Source organism: Gadus macrocephalus, chromosome 11, assembly GCF_031168955.1.
Source record: "Gadus macrocephalus chromosome 11, ASM3116895v1".
Classification (NCBI taxonomy): Eukaryota; Metazoa; Chordata; class Actinopteri; order Gadiformes; family Gadidae; genus Gadus; species Gadus macrocephalus.
Window position 1 is genome coordinate 859,572 of NC_082392.1, and position 21,668 is coordinate 881,239.

Sequence of the window (21,668 nt, forward strand, 5' to 3'; positions counted from 1 at the left end):
AGCCAGGGCAGAGAGCCGAGACCACACTACCTTCTCGATGACCCGGTTGCCACCGAAGCGGGTCACGAACTCTGCAGGCGAGGCCACGGTGAAGTCCCGCTGCAGATCCATCTTCTTGTGTTCACGTCCTTTCTTCACCAGGTGGAGGCCGGACATGCTAGGCCTGAAGAACACAAAGGGTTTATTAGTGCTACTACCTGGTTCACAGACTGATGCATCCACATCATCATAGTTCTACATCTCAATGAGTGTTGATCCAAGAGCAGGTTGAGGATCCAGCAGCTGCAGATAAACCGAAGCCCAGGTGAAGATCTGTCCACCTTTTGTTTTGAGGCCTACATAAGGTCGCTGAATAATAACGATAGTCCAAGACCATAGTCCAAGACTAGAGTCCAGGACTACACTCTTCTTGGACTTCAGCGGTCAACACATTTCTGAGTCACATGGAGAGAATCTGACTTGTTTATCTTGAGCTAAACAATGCCATCACTGCAGGTTTATAGGACAGCAGGAGAGGCTACCAACACTGACAGCTTCTAAACGAGCTTTCAGTTCATGCTCAGAGCCTCACACCTGATTTGAACTTTAGACTTAAATCTCCTATTTCAAACTTTGTACACTTGAGATTAAAAAGATAACCTTCCCACTTGTTGCTTGACTCATTTCCTTCCTCTTAAGCATGAAAGAACAAGATATCCATTAATTTCAACATCGTTCTACTCTGCCAACACACGTCTGTTCTTGTACACATTATGGGGAACAGTGTGTTTATTCCTTGTGTTGGCATGCATTCAGATATAGTGAATGCTGCAGTGGAATTACTGTAGCCGTATAGTTCCCCTGTTAATCTGCTTCACTTCCTACTCTCAAATTGTTGGAGCCTTTGTTTTCCTTCAGACCTCCACGTGCAGCGTCAAACCTCTACCTGTTACATAACAACAACACCACGCACGTGCACGTCCTGTCGCCTCCTACCCCTCACGCCATATGGAATGAGATGCAGAGGATTTTGCCTACGTGCTGCTTTGTGTTTTGCCAGCCACAGAATCATAAAGGCTACGTGCACAAACAAACAAAGGAAGGAAGTGCAGTTCAACCATTTGGGTTTAAAAGGAACCAACCTTTAGAGGGCACTGAAGCCAGTTGAACCCTGGCCTGTCGTCTCCATAGTACAGCGCCATGCAGACTTCACCGGTGCAATTAACACGTAGGACACACCGATAACAGGACTGACGGACTGAGGGCCGGCCCCGAGGCTGTGCGGCTCAGCTGCTCCCTCCCAGTGAGGTTACTCCCTGGCAGAGCTCTGGGGAGGCAGACACGCACGTGCCGGGGCCTACCCAATCACAGGCAAGGTAAACACACCCTCAGGCCAGCCAAGGAACACCACTTAAAAACCAAATGACTGAAGAAGAGAACAGATTGGTGCTTCCCTCTCGATAATCCCCACACTAAACCAACAGAGCAGAAGACGTGTGGAGAAGGATCCCACCTGTACAGGTACATACATTTGTATTTACTATTTTGACCTTGAGGTTCAAAACAATCCCACAAGATCTCTATTGAGAATACTGTAATATGAGGACAGAAATACGCAGTTCAAGAACTAAATCTTGTTACGTTGCCCCCTCTGTGAGTGTGATAATATGTCACTCCAACACCAAGGCAAACAGAACGTCCCTCCGTCATTCAGACGGTCAGTGCAACAAAACAGACCAGAGGATGAATGAATGAAATAAAATAAAGAATGGAGAGCAGAAAGCAAGGCAGGCTTCAGCTCTTCATCTATTGCAGACTATAAGAGGGCAAAAAAGTACATACCATGTTTGTGTGTTTAATACAATGTGTTCCTGTCCAGCGGTAACGTGACCCTGCCAGACTCGGACCTCGTTTGAACGGCATGGAGAGACGGTCCAATTATAGCGCACAGAAGTGTGCGGCATGCGACAATAACAACGCTCAGAGAGGACACGCAGACGACACGCAGCCAGCCGACTGCAGGCAGCTTGGGACAGACCGAGGACAATCAGACACGTCAACTCTCCAACACACAGACGCACACAACCAGCCCAACACAACCACACCCACCTCAGGTTGTTCATTCAAGTTGGATTTTAGCCACAACTAGGGTGGGTGGGGTAGGGGTGGTGTAGGGGTGGTGTGTGTGTGTGTTATGGGGGGGGGGTGCTTACTTCATCACAGAGCTTGCCCGTGGCGGGGCTGTGCAGGTCAGCCGAGGGGTGGTGGAGGTGGAGGTGGAATTGGAGCTGGAGGTTGAGCTAGAGGTGGAGCTGGAGGTGGAGGTGGAGCTGGAGGTGGAGGTGGAGCTGGAGCTGGAGGTGGAGCTGGAGGTGGACGGGGGCTGGGAGGGACCTGACGGGGGCTTGGCGACTAGAGGCCCGTCATCATCGGAGGAGTTGTCCTCGGACGCTCCCAGGATGAAGGCCAGTTTGGGCCGGGGACTCTTGAACGCCATCAGGGGGCGGAGTGCGGTGGTCGGCCGGCTCTCGGCCTCCCCGCCGCCGGGGGTCTGCTCCGGGCGGGGGTCTCCTACCGCCGCTCCTGAGGCCCCTGGAGGCTGTGGAGCAGCACCTGTCGCTGCGCCGCCGACCTGAGAGCCGCGGTCCTCCGGGCCAGCGGGGGCAGCGGTGCTGCGCGTGGCGGCGGGCTGCTGGGGCTGTTCCTCCGGTCCAGGGGGGGCGTGTGCGTCAGCGGGCAGCTCCTCGGGCACCGCAGCGGAGGCTTGTCCTCCTCCAGGCATCCCTGCCTTGGCCTCGGTGTGCGACCGCCACCGTAGGAACAAGAGCAAGAGCGCGACTAATCCCAGCAGGGCGAGAGGCAGCATTCAGCGGCAGCCGCTCTGTACTGCAGGGAGAGCGCAGAGACTGGATCAGATACATGTGTTCACAAACTCTGAACGGACCTGTGTGTCTGCGTCCCAGCCTTCGATGAGGGACTATCTTCTGGGTCAGGGAGGGGGTTGGTCTGCTAACCTAATGTGTGACTGCGGTGATCTTCTAAGGGACTGGGAAACCGTTGATATGCGGCAGCTGACAGGAGAGCCTTGTGGGATAAAGGTCAACACTTAGGCACGGGGGTGAGCTAGAGATTAGTGGAGGTGGACACAGCACAGATATGAGCCACACAGACGACTTGGACCCTCGGAAATAAAGTGAGCGCCGATAAAAACATCAAACAACAAATGGGGTGTTGGTGGTGGCTGACGCCCAGCCTGACTAGAGGCTTGGGTGAGTTGAGCCCAGTTCCTCTTTAAGTTGAGGACAACCACAGTAATTAATTTGTCTCGTTGATAAGATGCCTCTCCATAAAACGGTTCCTATCAGATGGCGGTTAGTCTAACCTGCATCAGTGCCTCTTAGGAGGTCATCAAAACAATACGTTTGACTGTGGGCTTTTTAAAGGAGAGGCATAATGTTCAATTCAGACATAAAAATAAATTCGATTATTAGAGAATGTTAAAATGTCCAACTAATAGGCAAAACCTCTTCAGTTCATTGCGGGTCACACTGCCGGCTTGACAGGGGAGGTAACTTAACTGTGACAGTAATGATGCAATCCTGCATAACTTTAACAAACTCATCACTTTAGTTTGAAACCAAGGTATTTTTATGCTTTATTAAGATGCATTATGATAGCAATAACTTAATGAAAACTATTTCTTGCATATGATATGTCCATGGGACAACTTAAATGTACGCAGGTATTAGGAGTGCTGAACTTAGCATTGCTCGAGCAGCTACCGCACAGGGAAGCCTTGACTAGTTAACTAGTTAAATACAGCTTAACAAGTTCAAGTTCACGTTCACATGTGAACAACAACATGTGGGAGCGTGTTGTTGACAGCCGGAAACGACAGCTATAAAGACTCTGGCTAAGCGCTCTTAACGTGCAATAGCGGACCTAGTTTGACCTGAGCCTCATTCTAGTCCACTTGTAACTGCGTCTCTCTGAAGAACCTCCAGGTTCACTGAACAACCGATCAGAGTTTCTCTATCGAAGATCTCATGATTGTTTCCAGGAAGGTCTATAATCACCTACCGTTAAGAACAGTTCCAGGCCGCCCATGCCTGAGGAGATCTGGTAAACATGTGGACGTTCACTAGCCGGAGGCGATGGGGGGGGGGCTTCCTGAGCGAGGGAACCGCCCCCAAAGTAGGCGTGGGGTGGGCAGGGATGCAATCAAGGATTACCTTCCTTGAGTAATTATTATCAAGTAAAAAGAGCATCCAACTTGTAGATACAGGTTGAGTCCACTATGCACACTAAATGTTAGCTGTCGCCTGCCGTTCAATTCAAATCGGTTTCAAAGTGTTCACGGGATACTTTGGAAACAGAACAACCTTGCAGAAAAACATTGCCAGTCCTAAGATTTTTGCATTTTCCAAAAGTGTTCGTCAAGACTGACTTAGCCATGGGTTTTAAAAATGGGACTCTTTACATCGATGTCTTCCATCCCACATGCCTTGAACGCACCAGCAGCCTTGGGGGCGGGTCCATGGGCGGTGCCAGGGGCGGAGCAGACGCAGACACTGTCTCCGGTCTCGCGGGAACCAGCAGAAACGCGCCAAAATAGGAACACAGAACCAGCGCTGTCAGAGCGGCTAATGGCGGACCACAACACTGCTATGTTATCTAAATAATTGACAACTCTTTTGTTTTGCCGTTACGATAACATCTACAAAACGGTGGACTTAATTTCGTGGACTTCATAACTTGGAAGAGCGAGGATGGTTTATCAGAACACCGGACGGTACCGGGCCGACCGTGGACCTGGAGGGGGCGCAGATCAGGACCACCAGCAGTAAGTCTCCTCAGACCACCGAACTGCGTATCAGACCTTTAAGTCTCCTCAGACCACACTGCGTATCAGACCTTTAAGGCTCCTCAGACCTCCGCCTGAACACCATTCAGTTCAATATTAAAGTTCACCATCAGTCAAATCCGATTAAATCAACGTTATGTATCGATTCGCTTTTCGTTCAATATAGCAATAAAAACGGATTCACAAGCGAATCAACCATATCCAGTAGGAACAAGAACAAGAGATTGGTTGAAAACAGCACTAAACACCAGGGTCAATACAATACACAACACAACGTGCTTAACAAGGAAACACAACAGGAACAATAAATACATTTCTTGTAGAGAGAGGTGGTACAGAGCAGGGCACGGCTGACAGGACGCGTCACCAGGTAGATGACACCTTCAGTGATCACCAGGAGAACGCTAAGATAGAAAGGTTTGCTTTAGGGTGCTGTTGAATCGTGTGGACAGGTTGTGAAGTCTTCCAGTCCGCCTCTTCCAGAGGAGTTCTGCTCCATAGACGAGTGAGGACGTCGGTCCTCTCCTCAGACACACAGAGGTCATGATGATCTCCTCTCCTCAGCACCACAGAGGTCATGATGATCCTACCACCAGGGGGTCTGTGATGATGATCCTACCACCAGGGGGTCTGTGGTGATGATCCTACCACCAGGGGGTCTGTGGTGATGATCCTACCACCAGGGGGTCTGTGGTGATGATCCTACCACCAGGGGGTCTGTGGTGATGATCCTACCACCAGGGGGTCTGTGGTGATGATCCTACCACCAGGGGGTCTGTGGTGATGATCCTAACACCAGGGGGTCTGTGGTGATGATCCTACCACCAGGGGGTCTGTGGTGATGATCCTACCACCAGGGGGTCTGTGGTGATGATCCTAACACCAGGGGGTCTGTGTGTTCTCAGGGATGATAACTCGGCGGCCAAGCGGCTGGAGCGAAGTCAGTTCACCGACGAGATGGACGCCCGCTTCGGCTTCGACCGGATGAAGGAGCCGGGAGAGAAGACGGGCTGGCTGGTCAACATGCACCCGGTACGTCCACGACCCCCCACGCTGTGACCACTAACCAGGTTATCTAGTAGGGCCCCCTCCTAACCAGGTTATCTAGTAGGACCCCCCCTCCTAACCAGGTTATCTAGTAGGACCCCCTCCTAACCAGGTTATCTAGTAGGACCCCCTCCTAACCAGGTTATCTAGTAGGACCCCCTCCTAACCAGGTTATCTAGTAGGACCCCCCTCCTAACCAGGTTATCTAGTAGGACCCCCCTCCTAACCAGGTTATCTAGTAGGACCCCCCTCCTAACCAGGTTATCTAGTAGGACCCCCCTCCTAACCAGGTTATCTAGTAGGACCCCCCTCCTAACCAGGTTATCTAGTAGGACCCCCTCCTAACCAGGTTATCTAGTAGGACCCCCCTCCTAACCAGGTTATCTAGTAGGACCCCCCTCCTAACCAGGTTATCTAGTAGGACCCCCCTCCTAACCAGGTTATCTAGTAGGACCCCCCTCCTAACCAGGTTATCTAGTAGGACCCCCTCCTAACCAGGTTATCTAGTAGGACCCCCCTCCTAACCAGGTTATCTAGTAGGACCCCCCTCCTAACCAGGTTATCTAGTAGGACCCCCTCCTAACCAGGTTATCTAGTAGGACCCCCTCCTAACCAGGTTATCTACTTTTTTTGCGTTCCCGTCTTCATTGCTACCACCACCATAGTGTGTGCATAGATATTGATTTGTTGTTTATATTCTTGTAGTTTTACTCATATTTAACATTTTACATCTCTTCGTTTCATTCATATTACTGTCCTGTACTGGCTGCTGTGAGTCCAGGTGCGAGGCTAACCTGCCTTGTAGGAAGTGTCTGGGAGGTATTCCTGTGTGCGTCTGCTTGAGGCTAACCTGCCGTGTAGGAAGTGTCTGGGAGGTATTCCTGTGTGCGTCTGCTTGAGGCTAACCTGCCGTGTAGGAAGTGTCTGGGAGGTATTCCTGTGTGCGTCTGCTTGAGGCTAACCTGCCGTGTAGGAAGTGTCTGGGAGGTATTCCTGTGTGCGTCTGCTTGAGGCTAACCTGCCTTGTAGGAAGTGTCTGGGAGGTATTCCTGTGTGCGTCTGCTTGAGGCTAACCTGCCGTGTAGGAAGTGTCTGGGAGGTATTCCTGTGTGCGTCTGCTTGAGGCTAACCTGCCGTGTAGGAAGTGTCTGGGAGGTATTCCTGTGTGCGTCTGCTTGAGGTGGGCGTTAATGACTCCTGGGTCCGTTTCTCTGCCGCAGACTGAGATCCTGGACGAGGACAAACGACTGGTCGGTGCTGTGGATTACTACTTCATCCAGGAGGACGGAAGTCGCTTCAAGGTGATTTGATTCAGTGCTGCAGTTTGCTGAATGCACTGCAGATAGCTATGTCATCGCCATCGATAACCGTACAGTGCCTCATGTGTATTCCCGCTTCCTTCTTCTGCCTGCAGGCAGCACTCCCCTTCAAGCCCTACTTCTACATAGCCACTAAAAAGGTGAGTGAAAGTCTCCTGATGGGCCTCTTTGATGAAGCAGTAAGACATTAAGATATTGAGCATAATAAACATTAAGCATTCTAAGATATTAAGAATATTTAGAGTAAGAGTGATCTCGTCCTCCCCCAGAACTGTGAGCGGGAGGTCATCTCCTACCTCTCCAAGAAGTACCAGGGCAGGCTGTCCAAGCTGGAGGTGATCTCCAAGGAGGACCTGGACCTGGTGAGTACGGCCCCTGAGGCCCACGCCGTCACCAGTCGGCCCAGTCCAGGTCTGACGGGTGTTTGTGTCCGCAGCCCAACCACCTGGTGGGTCTGAAGAGGAGCTACGTCAAGCTGTCCTTCAGCACGGTGGACGACCTCACCAGGGTCCGCCGCGAGATCGCTCCTGCCGTCCGGAAGAACCGGGAGCGGGAGCAGTCCAACGACGCCTACACCACCATGCTGTCCAGGTACCGAGACCCGAGACCCTCGCTGTTCCTCTGATCCCTGGGTTCTGCTCCTCTGACCCGTGGTTCCTCTGACCCGTTTATTCCTCTGACCCGTGGTTCTGTTCCTCTGATCCCTGGGTTCTGCTCCTCTGACCCGTGGTTCCTCTGACCCGTTTATTCCTCTGACCCGTGGTTCTGTTCCTCTGATCCCTGGGTTCTGCTCCTCTGACCCGTGGTTCCTCTGACCCGTGGTTCTGTTCCTCTGACCCGTGGTTCTGCTCCTCTGACCCGTGGGTTCTCTGGTTCTGCTCCTTAGTGCCATGGCGGGCGGCAGCGTGACGATGGAGGAGGAGGACGGGCGCTACAAGAAGATGTCGGACCAGCTGGACAACGTGGTGGACATGAGGGAGTACGACGTGCCCTACCACGTCCGGGTGTCCATCGACCTGAAGATCCACGTGGTGAGGCCCGGTTCCGTTCAGCTCTCCTGTGGGGACGCTCTGGGTGCTCTGGGTGTTCTGACGCTCCGTCCTCTCCTCAGGCCCACTGGTACAACGTCCGGTACCGCGGCACCGCCTACCCTCCGGAGATCGTCCGCCGGGACGACCTGGTCGAGCGACCCGTAAGAACCCCTGCTGTAGCTCCGTACCTCGCCCTCACATCGGGTTCGTTCCCCGGTGGGCATCACGTGTGTCTCTGCTCTTCCGTAGGACCCGGTCGTTCTGGCCTTCGACATCGAGACCACCAAGCTGCCTCTGAAGTTCCCGGACGCAGAGACGGACCAGATCATGATGATCTCCTACATGATCGACGGACAGGTGTGGGCTCACTTCCCGGCTCCTCTCCCCCTCTTGTACTCTGTCCGTGCCTTCAGAGGTCCTGGTCCCCACCACTGGTGTTAACCCGTCTTGTTTTGAAGGGCTTCCTCATCACAAACCGAGAGATCGTGTCCGAGGACATCGAGGACTTTGAGTTCACTCCCAAGCCCGAATACGAAGGCCCCTTCACCGTCTTCAACGAGGCTGATGAGGTATGGGCAATGAAACGGATGAAGTTCTCAGCAGCTTGTTTAATGCCTTACTGTAGTGTAACACATAGTCTGAACAGTGTTTAAAGCCTTATTCCAGTGTAACGCTAGCCTTATTCCAGTGTAACGCTAGCCTTATTCCAGTGTAACGCTAGCCTTATTCCAGTGTAACGCTAGCCTTATTCCAGTGTAACGCTAGCCTTATTCCAGTGTGACGCTAGCCTTATTCCAGTGTGACGCTAGCCTTATTCCAGTGTAACGCTAGCCTTATTCCAGTGTAACGCTAGCCTTATTCCAGTGTAACGCTAGCCTTATTCCAGTGTAACGCTAGCCTTATTCCAGTGTAACGCTAGCCTTATTCCAGTGTAACGCTAGCCTTATTCCAGTGTAACGCTAGCCTTACTCCAGTGTAACGCTAGCCTTATTCCAGTGTAACGCTAGCCTTATTCCAGTGTAACGCTAGCCTTACTCCAGTGTAACGCTAGCCTTACTCCAGTGTAACGCTAGCCTTATTCCAGTGTAACGCTAGCCTTATTCCAGTGTAACGCTAGCCTTATTCCAGTGTAACGCTAGCCTTATTCCAGTGTAACGCTAGCCTTATTCCAGTGTAACGCTAGCCTTATTCCAGTGTAACGCTAGCCTTAATCCAGTGTAACGCTAGCCTTACTCCAGTGTAACGCTAGCCTTATTCCAGTGTAACGCTAGCCTTACTCCAGTGTAACGCTAGCCTTACTCCAGTGTAACGCTAGCCTTATTCCAGTGTAACGCTAGCCTTATTCCAGTGTAACGCTAGCCTTACTCCAGTGTAACGCTAGCCTTATTCCAGTGTAACGCTAGCCTTATTCCAGTGTAACGCTAGCCTTACTCCAGTGTAACGCTAGCCTTATTCCAGTGTAACGCTAGCCTTATTCCAGTGTAACGCTAGCCTTATTCCAGTGTAACGCTAGCCTTATTCCAGTGTAACGCTAGCCTTATTCCAGTGTAACGCTAGCCTTATTCCAGTGTAACGCTAGCCTTACTCCAGTGTAACGCTAGCCTTATTCCAGTGTAACACTAGCCTTATTCCAGTGTAACGCTAGCCTTATTCCAGTGTAACGCTAGCCTTATTCCAGTGTAACGCTAGCCTTATTCCAGTGTAACACTAGCCTTATTCCAGTGTAACGTGCCCCACTGCATGTGATCTCTCCTCCAGGCAGCCCTCATTCAGCGGTTCTTCGATCACGTTCTAGAGACCAAGCCCAACATCTTTGTCACATACAACGGGGACTTCTTTGATTGGTGAGCTCAGACAAGCTCCCTGCGTACCCCTCGTCTCCCTCCACTCCCCTCCCCGGTCCTCCTGATGCCTTGCTCCTGTTCCCTCTCCCCGGTCCCTCCTGATGCCTTGCTCCTGTTCCCTCCTGATGCCTTGCTCCTGTTCCCTCTCCCCGGTCCTCCTGATGCCTTGCTCCTGTTCCCTCTCCCCGGTCCCTCCTGATGCCTTGCTCCTGTTCCCTCCTGATGCCTTGCTCCTGTTCCCTCCTGATGCCTTACTCCTGTTCCCTCTCCCCGGTCCCTAATGATGCCTTGCTCCTGTTCCCTCTCCCCGGTCCTCCTGATGCCTTGCTCCTGTTCCCTCCTGATGCCTTGCTCCTGTACCCTCTCCCCGGGTTCTCTCCAGGCCCTTTGTGGAGACCCGGGCGCTGCAGCACGGCCTCACCATGTACAAGGAGATCGGCTTCCAGAAGGACAACCAGGGGGAGTACAAGTCCTCGCAGGCCATCCACATGGACAGCTTCAGGTGGGGCTCCGCCTGCTGCTGGAACACCGAGGCCTCCAGACCCTCATAGAGCTCTGATAGGCTGCCAGTCGGAAGGCAGGGAAGGCCAGGTTGTGGCCACGCTTTTATCCAAAGGAACTTACAATAAGTACATTAGTCAGAAGAAAGAGAAACAACAATATACAACTAACCCTCTGTCGGTACAGTAAGGATGTTCATAGAGCCAAGTGCCAAGCACTAACCATCACTGGGTTAACCCATTCCCCGTGTACAACAGAGACAGCTAGGGTAAGATGCTACACAATGCTAAGTACTGTTTTAAGGGCCAGGACGTACAACATACAGCGTGTCACAGGGCTGTGGGCGAGGTGGGGAGGCTATGCAGAGTCCAGGTGAACTGAGCGAGTGAGATTTAAGCCTTCCAGAAGCTGGTGAGCGACTCTGCGGTCCTGACGTCGACAGGGCGCTCGTTCCACCACGGCGCGGCCGAAGCAGAAGAGTTGTGGCTTTGATGATCGACTTTGATCAGGCCTTCATAGATGTGTTGACCCCGTGCTGACCCCTGTTGACCCCGTGCTGACCCTGTTGACCCCGTGCTGACCCTGTTGACCCTGTGCTGACCCTGTTGACCCTGTGCTGACCCCTGTTGACCCCATGCTGACCCCTGTCCCCCCGTGCTGACCTCGTTGACCCCTGTTGACCCCAGGTGGGTGAAGAGGGACAGCTACCTGCCGGTCGGCAGCCACAACCTGAAGGCGGCGGCGAAGGCCAAGCTGAGCTACGACCCCGTGGAGCTGGACCCCGAGGAGATGTGCCGCATGGCGACCGAGGAGCCACAGGTACACACACACACACACTCGCAGACACACACACGCAGACACACACACGCAGACACACACGTGCACACACACTCGCAGACACACACACGCAGACACACACACGCAGACACACACGCGTGCACACACACTCGCAGACACACACACGCAGACACACACGCGCAGACACACACACACGCAGACACACACAGACACACAGACAGACCCATGCAGATGCATGGGCAGACACACACACAAACATGCACACGCACAGATACACACGCACACAGACACACGCACACAGACACACGCACACAGACACACACAAACAACAGCAACATGCAAACAAAAGAAGGGCGGGGTTTGAGTACCATGGCACTGAGCAGGACGGCGGTGATCCGGGTCCAACCGGTTCCCGTGTCCCCGTGTGAACCGATGGTGTAGAAGTGGTACCAGCAGTGGTTCTCCTGTCTCCCCAGACCTTGGCCACCTACTCTGTGTCGGACGCCGTGGCCACGTACTACCTCTACATGAAGTACGTCCACCCCTTCATCTTCGCCCTCTGCACCATCATCCCCATGGAGCCTGACGAGGTAGGTCCTACCTGTCCTACCTGTCCTACCTGTCCTCACCTGGTCGGACGCGGCCCGTAGGTCCTACCTGTCCTCACCTGGTCGGACGCGGCCCGCCCTTTACACCGGCCCCTCCCGGGCCCTGGTCCTCCTCCTGGTCCTCCTCCTGGTCCTCCTCCTGGTGGTCCTCCTGGTCCTCCTCCTGGTGGTCCTCCTGGTGGTCCTCCTCCTGGTCCTCCTGGTCCTCCTGGTCCTCCTCCCCCCTGGCTCACCCCTGTGTTCTGCGTCCCCAGGTACTGAGGAAGGGCTCAGGCACGCTGTGCGAGGCGCTGCTGATGGTGCAGGCCTTCCACGCCAACATCGTGTTCCCCAACAAGCAGGAGCAGGTGTTCAACAAGCTGACGGCCGACGGCCACGTGCTGGACTCAGAGACCTACGTGGGGGGGCACGTGGAGGCCCTGGAGTCCGGGGTGTTCCGCAGCGACATCCCCTGCCGCTTCAAGATGGTACGCTCCAGTGGGGCGCAGGGTTCCCTCTCATCGGGGGTCTCTCTGGGGGGGGGGGGGGGGGGGTGCGTGACCCCCCCCAGGTCACACACCGTTTAGGATAGGAAGGACCTTTTCTTAACCTCGGACAGGAAATGGGGGTTACTTTGCATAAAGTACAGGAAATGGTAACTGAGAGGAGATCAAACATTGATGTGTTCGTTGCGTTAACTGTGTTCGTTGCATTCATTGTGTTAGTTTTGTCTGTTGTGTTCGTTGTGTGCGCTGTGTTAACTGTGTTCGTTGTGTGCGCTGTGTTAACTGTGTTGGTTGTGTTTGTTGTGTGCGCTGTGTTAACTGTGTTGGTTGTGTTCGTTGTGTGCGCTGTGTTAACTGTGTTGGTTGTGTTCATTGTGTTAGTTTTGTCTGTTGTGTTCGTTGTGTTAACTGTGTTCGTTGTGTTCGTTGTGTGCGCTGTGTTAACTGTGTTGGTTGTGTTCGTTGTGTGCGCTGTGTTAACTGTGTTGGTTGTTCTGTTGTGTGCGCTGTGTTAACTGTGTTGGTTGTGTTCATTGTGTTTGTTTTGTCTGTTGTGTTCATTGTGTGCGCTGTGTTAACTGTGTTGGTCGTTCCGTTGTGTGCGGTCAGAACCCGGCGGCGTTCGACTTCCTGTACCAGCGGGTGGAGATGACCCTGCGCCACGCCATCGAGGAAGAGGAGAAGATCCCCATGGACCAGGTCACCAACTTTGAGGAGGTGGGCTACCCTTCATCGTCTCCATCTCATCATTAGCATTGCTGTCAGCATTATTCTGAGTGTTGCTGCCGGGCTCAAAGATTGGCCTGGTATTCTTATTCGAGCCTAGTTGATTGTCTTATTTCATTCCATCATTCTTTTGTGTCCTAGTTTTCATGTAAAGCACTTCTCGTTACATTTTGCTGCTCAAAGTGTGAGCGTTGTTCCTTGTAGCCATGTGCTTGTATGCTTTACGGCGTCCTCACATGGAACTACTTACTGTTGTCTAAGATCCTCAATACCGATAAAGTTGAGTTGAATGACTCCGTGTCCAGTTGTGTGAGGAGATCAAGGCCAAGCTGGTGTCTCTGAAGGAGGTCCCCAACCGCATAGAGTGCCCCCTCATCTACCATCTGGACGTGGCCGCCATGTACCCCAACATCATCCTCACCAACCGGCTTCAGGTACGCAGCCCGCGCCACACATGTAGCGTGTTACCACCCTACTGCAGCCCGCGCCACACATGTAGCGTGTTACCACCCTACTGCAGCCCGCGCCACACATGTAGCGTGTTACCACCCTACTGCAGCCCGCGCCACACATGTAGCGTGTTACCACCCTACTGCAGCCCGCGCCACACATGTAGCGTGTTACCACCCTACTGCAGCCCGCGCCACACATGTAGCGTGTTACCACCCTACTGCAGCCCGCGCCACACATGTAGCGTGTTACCACCCTACTGCAGCATCATACATGTAGCGTGTTACCTCCGTACTGCAGCATCATACATGTAGCGTGTTACCACCCTACTGCAGCATCATACATGTAGCGTGTTACCACCCTACTGCAGCATCATACATGTAGCGTGTTACCACCCTACTGCAGCCCGCGCCACACATGTAGCGTGTTACCACCCTACTGCAGCATCATACATGTAGCATGCCTAATACATGTTTACTATCATGCGTCATGAATTGTTTCTTTTTGTGTTGCATCACTTTTATAGGTGTTGTTTTGCACTAAATACGCCCTATAAACAAGTTGTTTTATTGTCAAATGCACAACTTTACATGCAAAGCAGTCATAGCTGGAAATGCTATTTTTGTAGATGAGTGTACTGATGCTATCCTGAGGGCGGGGCTAGAGCGCAGGGGGGGTTGGACTCCCTGCTGAACGGTTCCAGGTTCGAACCCCGGGCCCCTCCACAAGAGATGACCCTCGTACTGCTCTTTAGTCCTGCTCCCCAAACTCACTGCGAGAGTGTATGGATGAGAGCATGAGGACTAAGGGATGAACGTGTCCCCCCCCCCCCCCCCCCACAGCCCTACGCCATGGTGGACGAGGCGATCTGCGCCGCCTGCGACTTCAACAAGCCGGGAGCCAACTGCCAGAAGAAGATGTCCTGGCAGTGGAGGGGGGAGATCAGTAAGACCCCTGAACCGTACTCACCCGAACCGTACTCTGACATTAGAGGAGCAGTAAGACCCCTGAACCGTCCTCTGACATTAGAGCAGCAGTAAGACCCCTGAACCGTACTCTGACATTAGAGGAGCAGTAAGACCCCTGAACCGTACTCTGACATTAGAGGAGCAGTAAGACCCCTGAACCGTACTCTGACATTAGAGGATCAGTAAGACCCCTGAACCGTACTCTGACATTAGAGGAGCAGTAAGACCCCTGAACCGTACTCTGACATTAGAGGAGCAGTAAGACCCCTGAACCGTACTCTGACATTAGAGGAGCAGTAAGACCCCTGAACCGTCCTCTGACATTAGAGGAGCAGTAAGACCCCTGAACCGTACTCTGACATTAGAGGAGCAGTAAGACCCCTGAACCGTACTCTGACATTAGAGGAGCAGTAAGACCCCTGAACCGTACTCTGACATTAGAGGAGCAGTAAGACCCCTGAACCGTACTCTGACATTAGAGGAGCAGTAAGACCCCTGAACCGTACTCTGACATTAGAGGAGCAGTAAGACCCCTGAACCGTACTCTGACATTAGAGGAGCAGTAAGACCCCTGAACCGTACTCTGACATTAGAGGAGCAGTAAGACCCCTGAACCGTACTCTGACATTAGAGGAGGGACTGTTCCCCTTCCAGAAGAATACTGATACTGGTGGAGCAACCTTAATCATGAGCGCCACAAAATCAGATTCTGATGCATCATTTGATTCTTTCTTTCCTCTCCTCCCTCTCTCTCTCCTTCCCTTCCTCTCTCCTTCCCTCCCTCTCTCCTTCTCTCTCTCTCTCTCTCTCTCTCTCTCTCTCTCTCTCTCTCTCTCTCTCTCTCTCTCTCTCTCTCTCTCTCTCTCTCTCTCTCTCTCTCTCTCTCTCTCTCTCTCTCTCTCTCTCTCTCTCCTTCCCTTCCCCCCCCCCCCCTCCCTCTCTCTCCTTCTCTCCCCTTCCCTCCCTCTCTCTCCTTCTCTCCCCTTCCCTTCCTCTCTCTCCTTCTCTCCCCTTCCCTTCCTCTCCCCTTCCCTTCCTCTCCCCTTCTCTCCCCTTCCCTTCCTCTCCTCTCTCTCTCTCTCTCTCTCTCTCTCTCTCTCTCTCTCTCTCTCTCTCTCTCTCTCTCTCTCTCTCTCTCTCTCTCTCTCTCTCTCTCTCTCTCTCCTTCCCTTCCTCCCTCTCTCCTTCCCTTCCTCTCCCCCCCCTCCCTCCCTCTCTCTCCTTCTCTCCCCTTCCCTCCCTCTCCCCCCTCGCTCTCTCCTTCCCTCCCTCTCTCTCTCTCTCCTTCCCCCCCTCTCTCCCCCCTCTCTCTCTCCCCCCTCTCCCCCTCTCTCTCCCCCCCCCCCCCCAGTGCCAGCGAGCCGCAGTGAGTTCCACCGGATCCAGCAGCAGCTGGAGTCGGAGAAGTTCCCGCCGTTCTTCCCAACGGCCCGCCGCGCGCCTTCCACTCGCTGAGCCGCGAGGACCAGGCCAAGCACGAGAAGAAACGCCTCGCAGGTGAGCCAGGCACCGTCCAACACAACCGTCCTACTGGAGGGCAGCTACATACAGAGGGGTAGAAGGGCCACGCGTGGGAGGGGAGGGGAGGGGAGGGGAGGTCGGAGCGAGGGGGCAGGGCACCGGGAGGCCAACATAAACAAGCCTCACTACTCCCAAGTGGTACGTCATAGGCAGTGGTCTCTCCGGCCGTACCTCCGGAGGTACCTCCAGTGGCCAGTGTCAGCTCGAGTTGTGTTCTCTGACCGGCGGCTCCGTGCCTCTCCGTCTGTCCGTCTGTCTGTCTGTCTGTCTGTCAGACTACTGTAAGAAGGCCTACAAGAAGGTGCACCACACGCGTCTGGAGGAGAAGGTGACCACCATCTGCCAGCGGGAGAACTCCTTCTACGTGGACACGGTCCGCGCCTTCAGGGACCGCCGCTACGAGTTCAAGGGCCTGCACAAGGTGAACCCAGAGCTCCAAGAGCTGCTCTACACACGTCTTCACAACTTCACCAAGTCACGTCTTCACCAAGACGCATCTCAACATCCTTTCAGGGGTCACAGAGAACCAGCTCCCACATGTATTCTCGTGGGGTTGTTACACTTCAGAATGCTCCATCTCCCCCTCTTGCCCTCCCTGTCACAAACCAAGTGGTCCGACCCGACCAGCCTGTGGTCCGACCCGACCAGCCTGTGGTCCGACCCGACCAGCCTGTGTCTGCGGTTAACGTTGCTCTCGCCTCCCAGGTGTGGAAGAAGAAGCTGTCGTTGGCGCTGGACAGCGGGGACGCGGCGGAGGCCAAGCGCTGCAAGAACATGGAGATCCTGTACGACTCGCTGCAGCTCGCCCACAAGTGCATCCTCAACTCCTTCTACGGCTACGTCATGAGGAAGGGGTACGCAGCCCGCCATCCCATAATGCACTGCACCAGGAGCTGGGCTGCTAGCAGGAACGTGTTGGTGTGGATGGGGTTCAGGTTTCCCATGATGCCCTTCACCAGCACACGAGCTGCTAGGAACGAGATGTTGGGGGAGATGAGATTTAGAATCAGTACTTTATTAATCCCAGGGAATTATTAGTCTCACAATTCCTCTGCTCAAGAGAAATTATAAATATGAATAGAGTATAAAATATAAAGATAAAAATAACAATAAATATGTGACACATGCCAAAAAAATGTCTGAGAATATCAGTACTGTAACTCGCGTGGCTGAGAGGCTGGGGCTGTTGGAGTTCTGTTAAGATGGAGGCAGGGAGGAGCTCCCGGGGTTCAGAGGCTGACGATGCTGTCTCCTCAGGGCCCGCTGGTACTCCATGGAGATGGCGGGCATCGTGTGTTTCACCGGAGCCAACATCATCACCCAGGCCAGGGAGCTCATCGAGCAGATTGGGTGAGGACCTTCTGTCTGTCGGACTCACTGTGTGTCCGTCTCCTTGTCTCTTTCTGTCTCTCGCTGCTTCTCTCTGTCTATTTCTCTGGCTAATGTTATGATAGGTAGTTGGTTCAAAGGACAGATCACACCTCCCTACCCTTCTCTCATCCCGCTAAACCTTTTCTAGAATGAGATATTGGGGATGACATGCTGGATGGAATCGTTGATATAAAACATACAGGGAATTCCTGTTTGGTTTTCTTTAATTTATATTTCCCCCTTTCGCTCTCTCTCTCTCTCTTTCTTTCTTTCTTTCTTTCTTTCTTTCTTTCTTTCTTTCTTTCTTTCTTTCTTTCTTTCTTTCTTTCTTTCTTTCTTTCTTTCTCTCTCTCTCTCTCTCTCTCTCTCTCTCCCTCCCTCCCTCCCTCCCTCCCTCCCTCCCTCCCTCCCCCTCTCCCCCCCCATTGACCAGACGCCCGCTGGAGCTGGACACAGACGGGATCTGGTGCGTTCTCCCCAACACCTTCCCGGAGAACTTTGTGGTGAAGACGAGCATGGAGAAGAAGGCGAAGGTGACCATCTCGTACCCGGGCGCCATGCTGAACATCCTGGTGAAGGAGGGCTTCACCAACGATCAGTACCAGGAGCTGGTCGACCCCGCCACGCTCACCTACGCCACGCGCGCCGAGAACAGCATCTTCTTCGAGGTGGACGGGCCGTACCTCGCCATGATCCTGCCCGCCTCCAAGGAGGAGGGCAAGAAGCTGAAGAAGAGGTAGGAGGCGGGGGGCAGGGGGCAGGGAACGGGGCCGGGGCGGTCCTCCAGGTCAGAGGGCGGGAGCGTACATGTACTGTGCAGTACATGTTCTGTGTAGTACATGTACTACACACACAGTACTTTTAGCGGATACTTTATGCAAACAACATTTATTTAAGATTTAACTTTAGATGCACGTCATTATGGATAAAGGCCTGCTTGTTAATACGTATTATAGATAGATAGTTGTCTGTCAATGTAGACAGAGGATCCATACATAAGGAGCTTTGTTTTGGTGTACTGGTGCAGAAATACAACCTGCAGACATGTTGAAAAAGATCTGTAAAGGTTGAACAAAAGGGGGTAAGGGCCTTGCTGATGCTGAGAGGCGGACCCCCGGTGCCCAGGTACGCTGTGTTCAACGAGGACGGCTCCCTGGCCGAGCTGAAGGGCTTCGAGGTGAAGAGGAGGGGCGAGCTCCAGCTCATCAAGATCTTCCAGTCCTCCGTGTTCGAGTCGTTCCTGAAGGGCACCACCCTGGACGAGGTCTACGCCTCCGTGGCCAAGGTGGCCGACTACTGGCTGGACGTGCTCTACAGCAAGGTGGGGAACCGTCAGTCAGTGGGGAACCTTCAGTCAGTGGGGAACCTTCAGTCAGTGGGGAACCTTCAGTCAGTGGGGAACCTTCAGTCAGTGGGGAACCGTCATTCAGTGGGGAACCTTCAGTCAGTGGGGAACCGTCAGTGAGTGGGGAACCTTCAGTCAGTGGGGAACCGTCAGTGAGTGGGGAACCGTCAGTCAGTGGGGAACCGTCATTCAGTGGGGAACCTTCAGTCAGTGGGGAACCTTCAGTCAGTGGGGAACCGTCATTCAGTGGGGAACCGTCATTCAGTGGGGAACCGTCAGTGAGTGGGGAACCGTCAGTCAGTGGGGAACCTTCAGTCAGTGGGGAACCTTCAGTGAGTGGGGAACCGTCAGTCAGTGGGGAACCTTCAGTTAGTGGGGGAACCGTCAGTCAGTGGGGAACCTTCAGTGAGTGGGGAACCTTCAGTCAGTGGGGAACCTTCAGTGAGTGGGGAACCTTCAGTCAGTGGGGAACCTTCAGTCAGTGGGGAACCTTCAGTATCTCTCTTGTCCTCCTTGCCCACCTCATCTGATCTGCTCTCCTCTCGTCTGGTCTGGGCCCACCTCGTCTCGTCTCATCTGATCTGATCTCCTCTCGTCTGGTCTGGGCCCACCTCGTCTCATCTGATCTGATCTGCTCTCCTCTCGTCTGGTCTGGGCCCACCTCGTCTCATCTGATCTGATCTGCTCTCCTCTCGTCTGGTCTGGGCCCACCTCGTCTCGTCTCATCTGATCTGCTCTCCTCTCGTCTGGTCTGGGCCCACCTCGTCTCATCTGATCCGATCTGATCTCCTCTCGTCTGGTCTGGGCCCACCTCGTCTCGTCTCATCTGATCTGCTCTCCTCTCGTCTGGTCTGGGCCCACCTCGTCTCATCTGATCTGATCTGCTCTCCTCTCGTCTGGTCTGGGCCCACCTCGTCTCATCTGATCTGCTCTCCTCTCGTCTGGTCTGGGCCCACCTCGTCTCGTCTCATCTGATCTGATCTCCTCTCGCCCCCTCCGGCCTCGCCAGGCGGCCAACATGCCGGACGCGGAGCTGTTCGAGCTGATCTCGGAGAACCGCTCCATGTCGCGGCGCCTGGAGGACTACGGCGAGCAGAAGTCCACGTCCATCAGCACGGCCAAGCGGCTGGCCGAGTTCCTGGGCGACCAGATGGTGAAGGACGCCGGCCTCAGCTGCCGCTACGTCATCTCCAGGAAGCCCGAGGGGGCCCCCGTCACCGAGAGGTGGGGCGCCGGGGTCAAGGGTCAGACCCAGAGGGTCAGGGGGTTGACATTAACCCTTTGTAAACTGCAAGCTCTTGACTAATCCTTGTTTGTTTGGTATGGAATCTATTGTCAGTGTCTTCAATGTTGTAAATCAAAACATTATCATCATTGGAATAACTGTTCATGTATTGTCAAACGTTACAGTTGAGGATTTAGCAGGACACTTAAAGGTTGTATCAGCGATTCTAGGCCAAAACATAAATGACGACATTCATCTGATCGTTCCTCACGATCCGCGATCCATGATAAGGAGTATGCTTATGGCTGAAGATGGTACCGTGTGTACCCTGGCTCCTCTGCCTGTAACCGTGTGGCTGTTGTCTCTCCGCCAGGGCCATCCCCATGGCCATCTTCCAGGCCGAGCCCAGCGTGAAGAAGCACTTCCTGAGGAAGTGGCTGAAGACCCCCGCCCTGCACGACATGGACATCCGCACGGTACGACCCACGCACGCCCTGATCACACGCCCTGACCTCTGACCTCAACACGCCCGGACCTCAACACGCCCTGACCTCAACACGCCCTGACCTCAACACGCCCTGACCTCAACACGACCTGACCTCAACACGCCCTGACCTCAACATGCCCTGACCTCTGACCTCAACACGCCCTGACCTCAACACGCCCTGACCTCTGACCTCAACACGCCCTGGTCTCAACACGCCCTGGTCTCTAAGATATTGTTGATCTCCAACATTTCAAGCTGATTTAAAAATATATATATTATTATTATCATTATTTTACTCTTACACAATATTATATCTTACGATATCGGGTTTCTTTGAGAAAATAGCTCAATACATCTTTATAAAATAAAATATGTTGCCTTATTATTATCATCATCACTATTAATTCCCAGTGGAGCTCTGTAAAGGTGCAGTCTAGTCCTCTCTTTATATAACACTGCACGCGTTTTTCGGGTCAAAAAAACGCGCATAATGCACCTAACCTGACGCTTGATCATTGTGTGTCACAAAAATGGTTCAACGCGCCCAACGCGCCTGTGGCTGCGCTGGATTTAGGAGTCTGAGGTTGGAAACCCAAACGCCGCCGTGTTTGGGTGCATGATAGAGTTTAGATCGGGTTAGATTAAATAATCTCGGATATAAATAACAATAATCGGGTTAAATAACTTCACATGGTGTGTCTGGTGTGTTTCCAGCATTCGTAGTGTTGATGAGCAGAGATTTAGTCCGCCAAGACGTTGAGGTTGCTTAGTAACCAGAGACTCTGTCCATGCAAGTGAACGGAGCGTTCCCTCTTCGTCATAACTATCAAACCAAACATCCTTCACATTCACCGAGCGAACATTATGAAAGTAAAATGCACATTTCTCGCTAAAAATGTTTACATAAACGCATTTAATGGCGTAACTATGTTACTATTTCCACCCAGAATAAAGAAAGCTGTCCGCCATATGATTCTGTGCAAGCGTCACTACTCTCTGCCAGTGACGTCGGGTCAAGCTCCACGCTGATTGGCTATCGCGGCTAAGCGTCACGCGTAGGCGCGTCAAAAGTTCAATTTTTTTAACTATTTGTGTTGGT

The 21,668-nt window shown here is 53.1% G+C and overlaps 2 protein-coding genes across 7 annotated transcripts in view; one reads left to right on the plus strand and one right to left on the minus strand.

The window, feature by feature from the left end:
- acacb (acetyl-CoA carboxylase beta) overlaps positions 1-4,172 on the minus strand; it is a 43,744-nt gene extending 39,572 nt beyond the window's left edge. For 2 of the 6 annotated variants that reach the window (XM_060065604.1, XM_060065602.1), the window contains exons 1-3: positions 4,060-4,169; positions 2,193-2,865; positions 31-163 (exon numbers count right to left, since the gene is read on the minus strand). In XM_060065604.1, coding sequence (XP_059921587.1) covers positions 31-163; positions 2,193-2,845 — 786 coding nt within the window. In that variant the 5' untranslated portion in view covers positions 2,846-2,865; positions 4,060-4,169. Of the gene's footprint in view, positions 1-30; positions 180-1,117; positions 1,290-2,192; positions 2,866-2,993; positions 3,059-4,059 lie in introns of those variants that run through there. The other 4 variants (XM_060065603.1, XM_060065607.1, XM_060065605.1 and 1 more) reach the window with 4 other exon arrangements.
- Positions 4,173-4,560: 388 nt separating this feature from the next.
- The window catches only part of pole (polymerase (DNA directed), epsilon), a 42,248-nt gene continuing 25,140 nt past the window's right edge, over positions 4,561-21,668 (plus strand). Inside the window, 27 exon segments of the mRNA XM_060065608.1 lie at positions 4,561-4,822; positions 5,749-5,875; positions 7,111-7,191; positions 7,305-7,349; positions 7,479-7,571; positions 7,646-7,800; positions 8,096-8,240; positions 8,321-8,401; positions 8,490-8,597; positions 8,699-8,809; positions 9,999-10,084; positions 10,467-10,586; positions 11,272-11,404; positions 11,860-11,973; positions 12,246-12,458; positions 13,086-13,193; positions 13,508-13,636; positions 14,495-14,597; positions 15,972-16,043; positions 16,046-16,117; positions 16,417-16,562; positions 16,847-16,995; positions 17,399-17,491; positions 17,946-18,248; positions 18,638-18,833; positions 19,867-20,081; positions 20,456-20,558. Coding sequence (XP_059921591.1) covers positions 4,749-4,822; positions 5,749-5,875; positions 7,111-7,191; positions 7,305-7,349; positions 7,479-7,571; positions 7,646-7,800; positions 8,096-8,240; positions 8,321-8,401; positions 8,490-8,597; positions 8,699-8,809; positions 9,999-10,084; positions 10,467-10,586; positions 11,272-11,404; positions 11,860-11,973; positions 12,246-12,458; positions 13,086-13,193; positions 13,508-13,636; positions 14,495-14,597; positions 15,972-16,043; positions 16,046-16,117; positions 16,417-16,562; positions 16,847-16,995; positions 17,399-17,491; positions 17,946-18,248; positions 18,638-18,833; positions 19,867-20,081; positions 20,456-20,558 — 3,375 coding nt within the window. The 5' untranslated portion in view covers positions 4,561-4,748.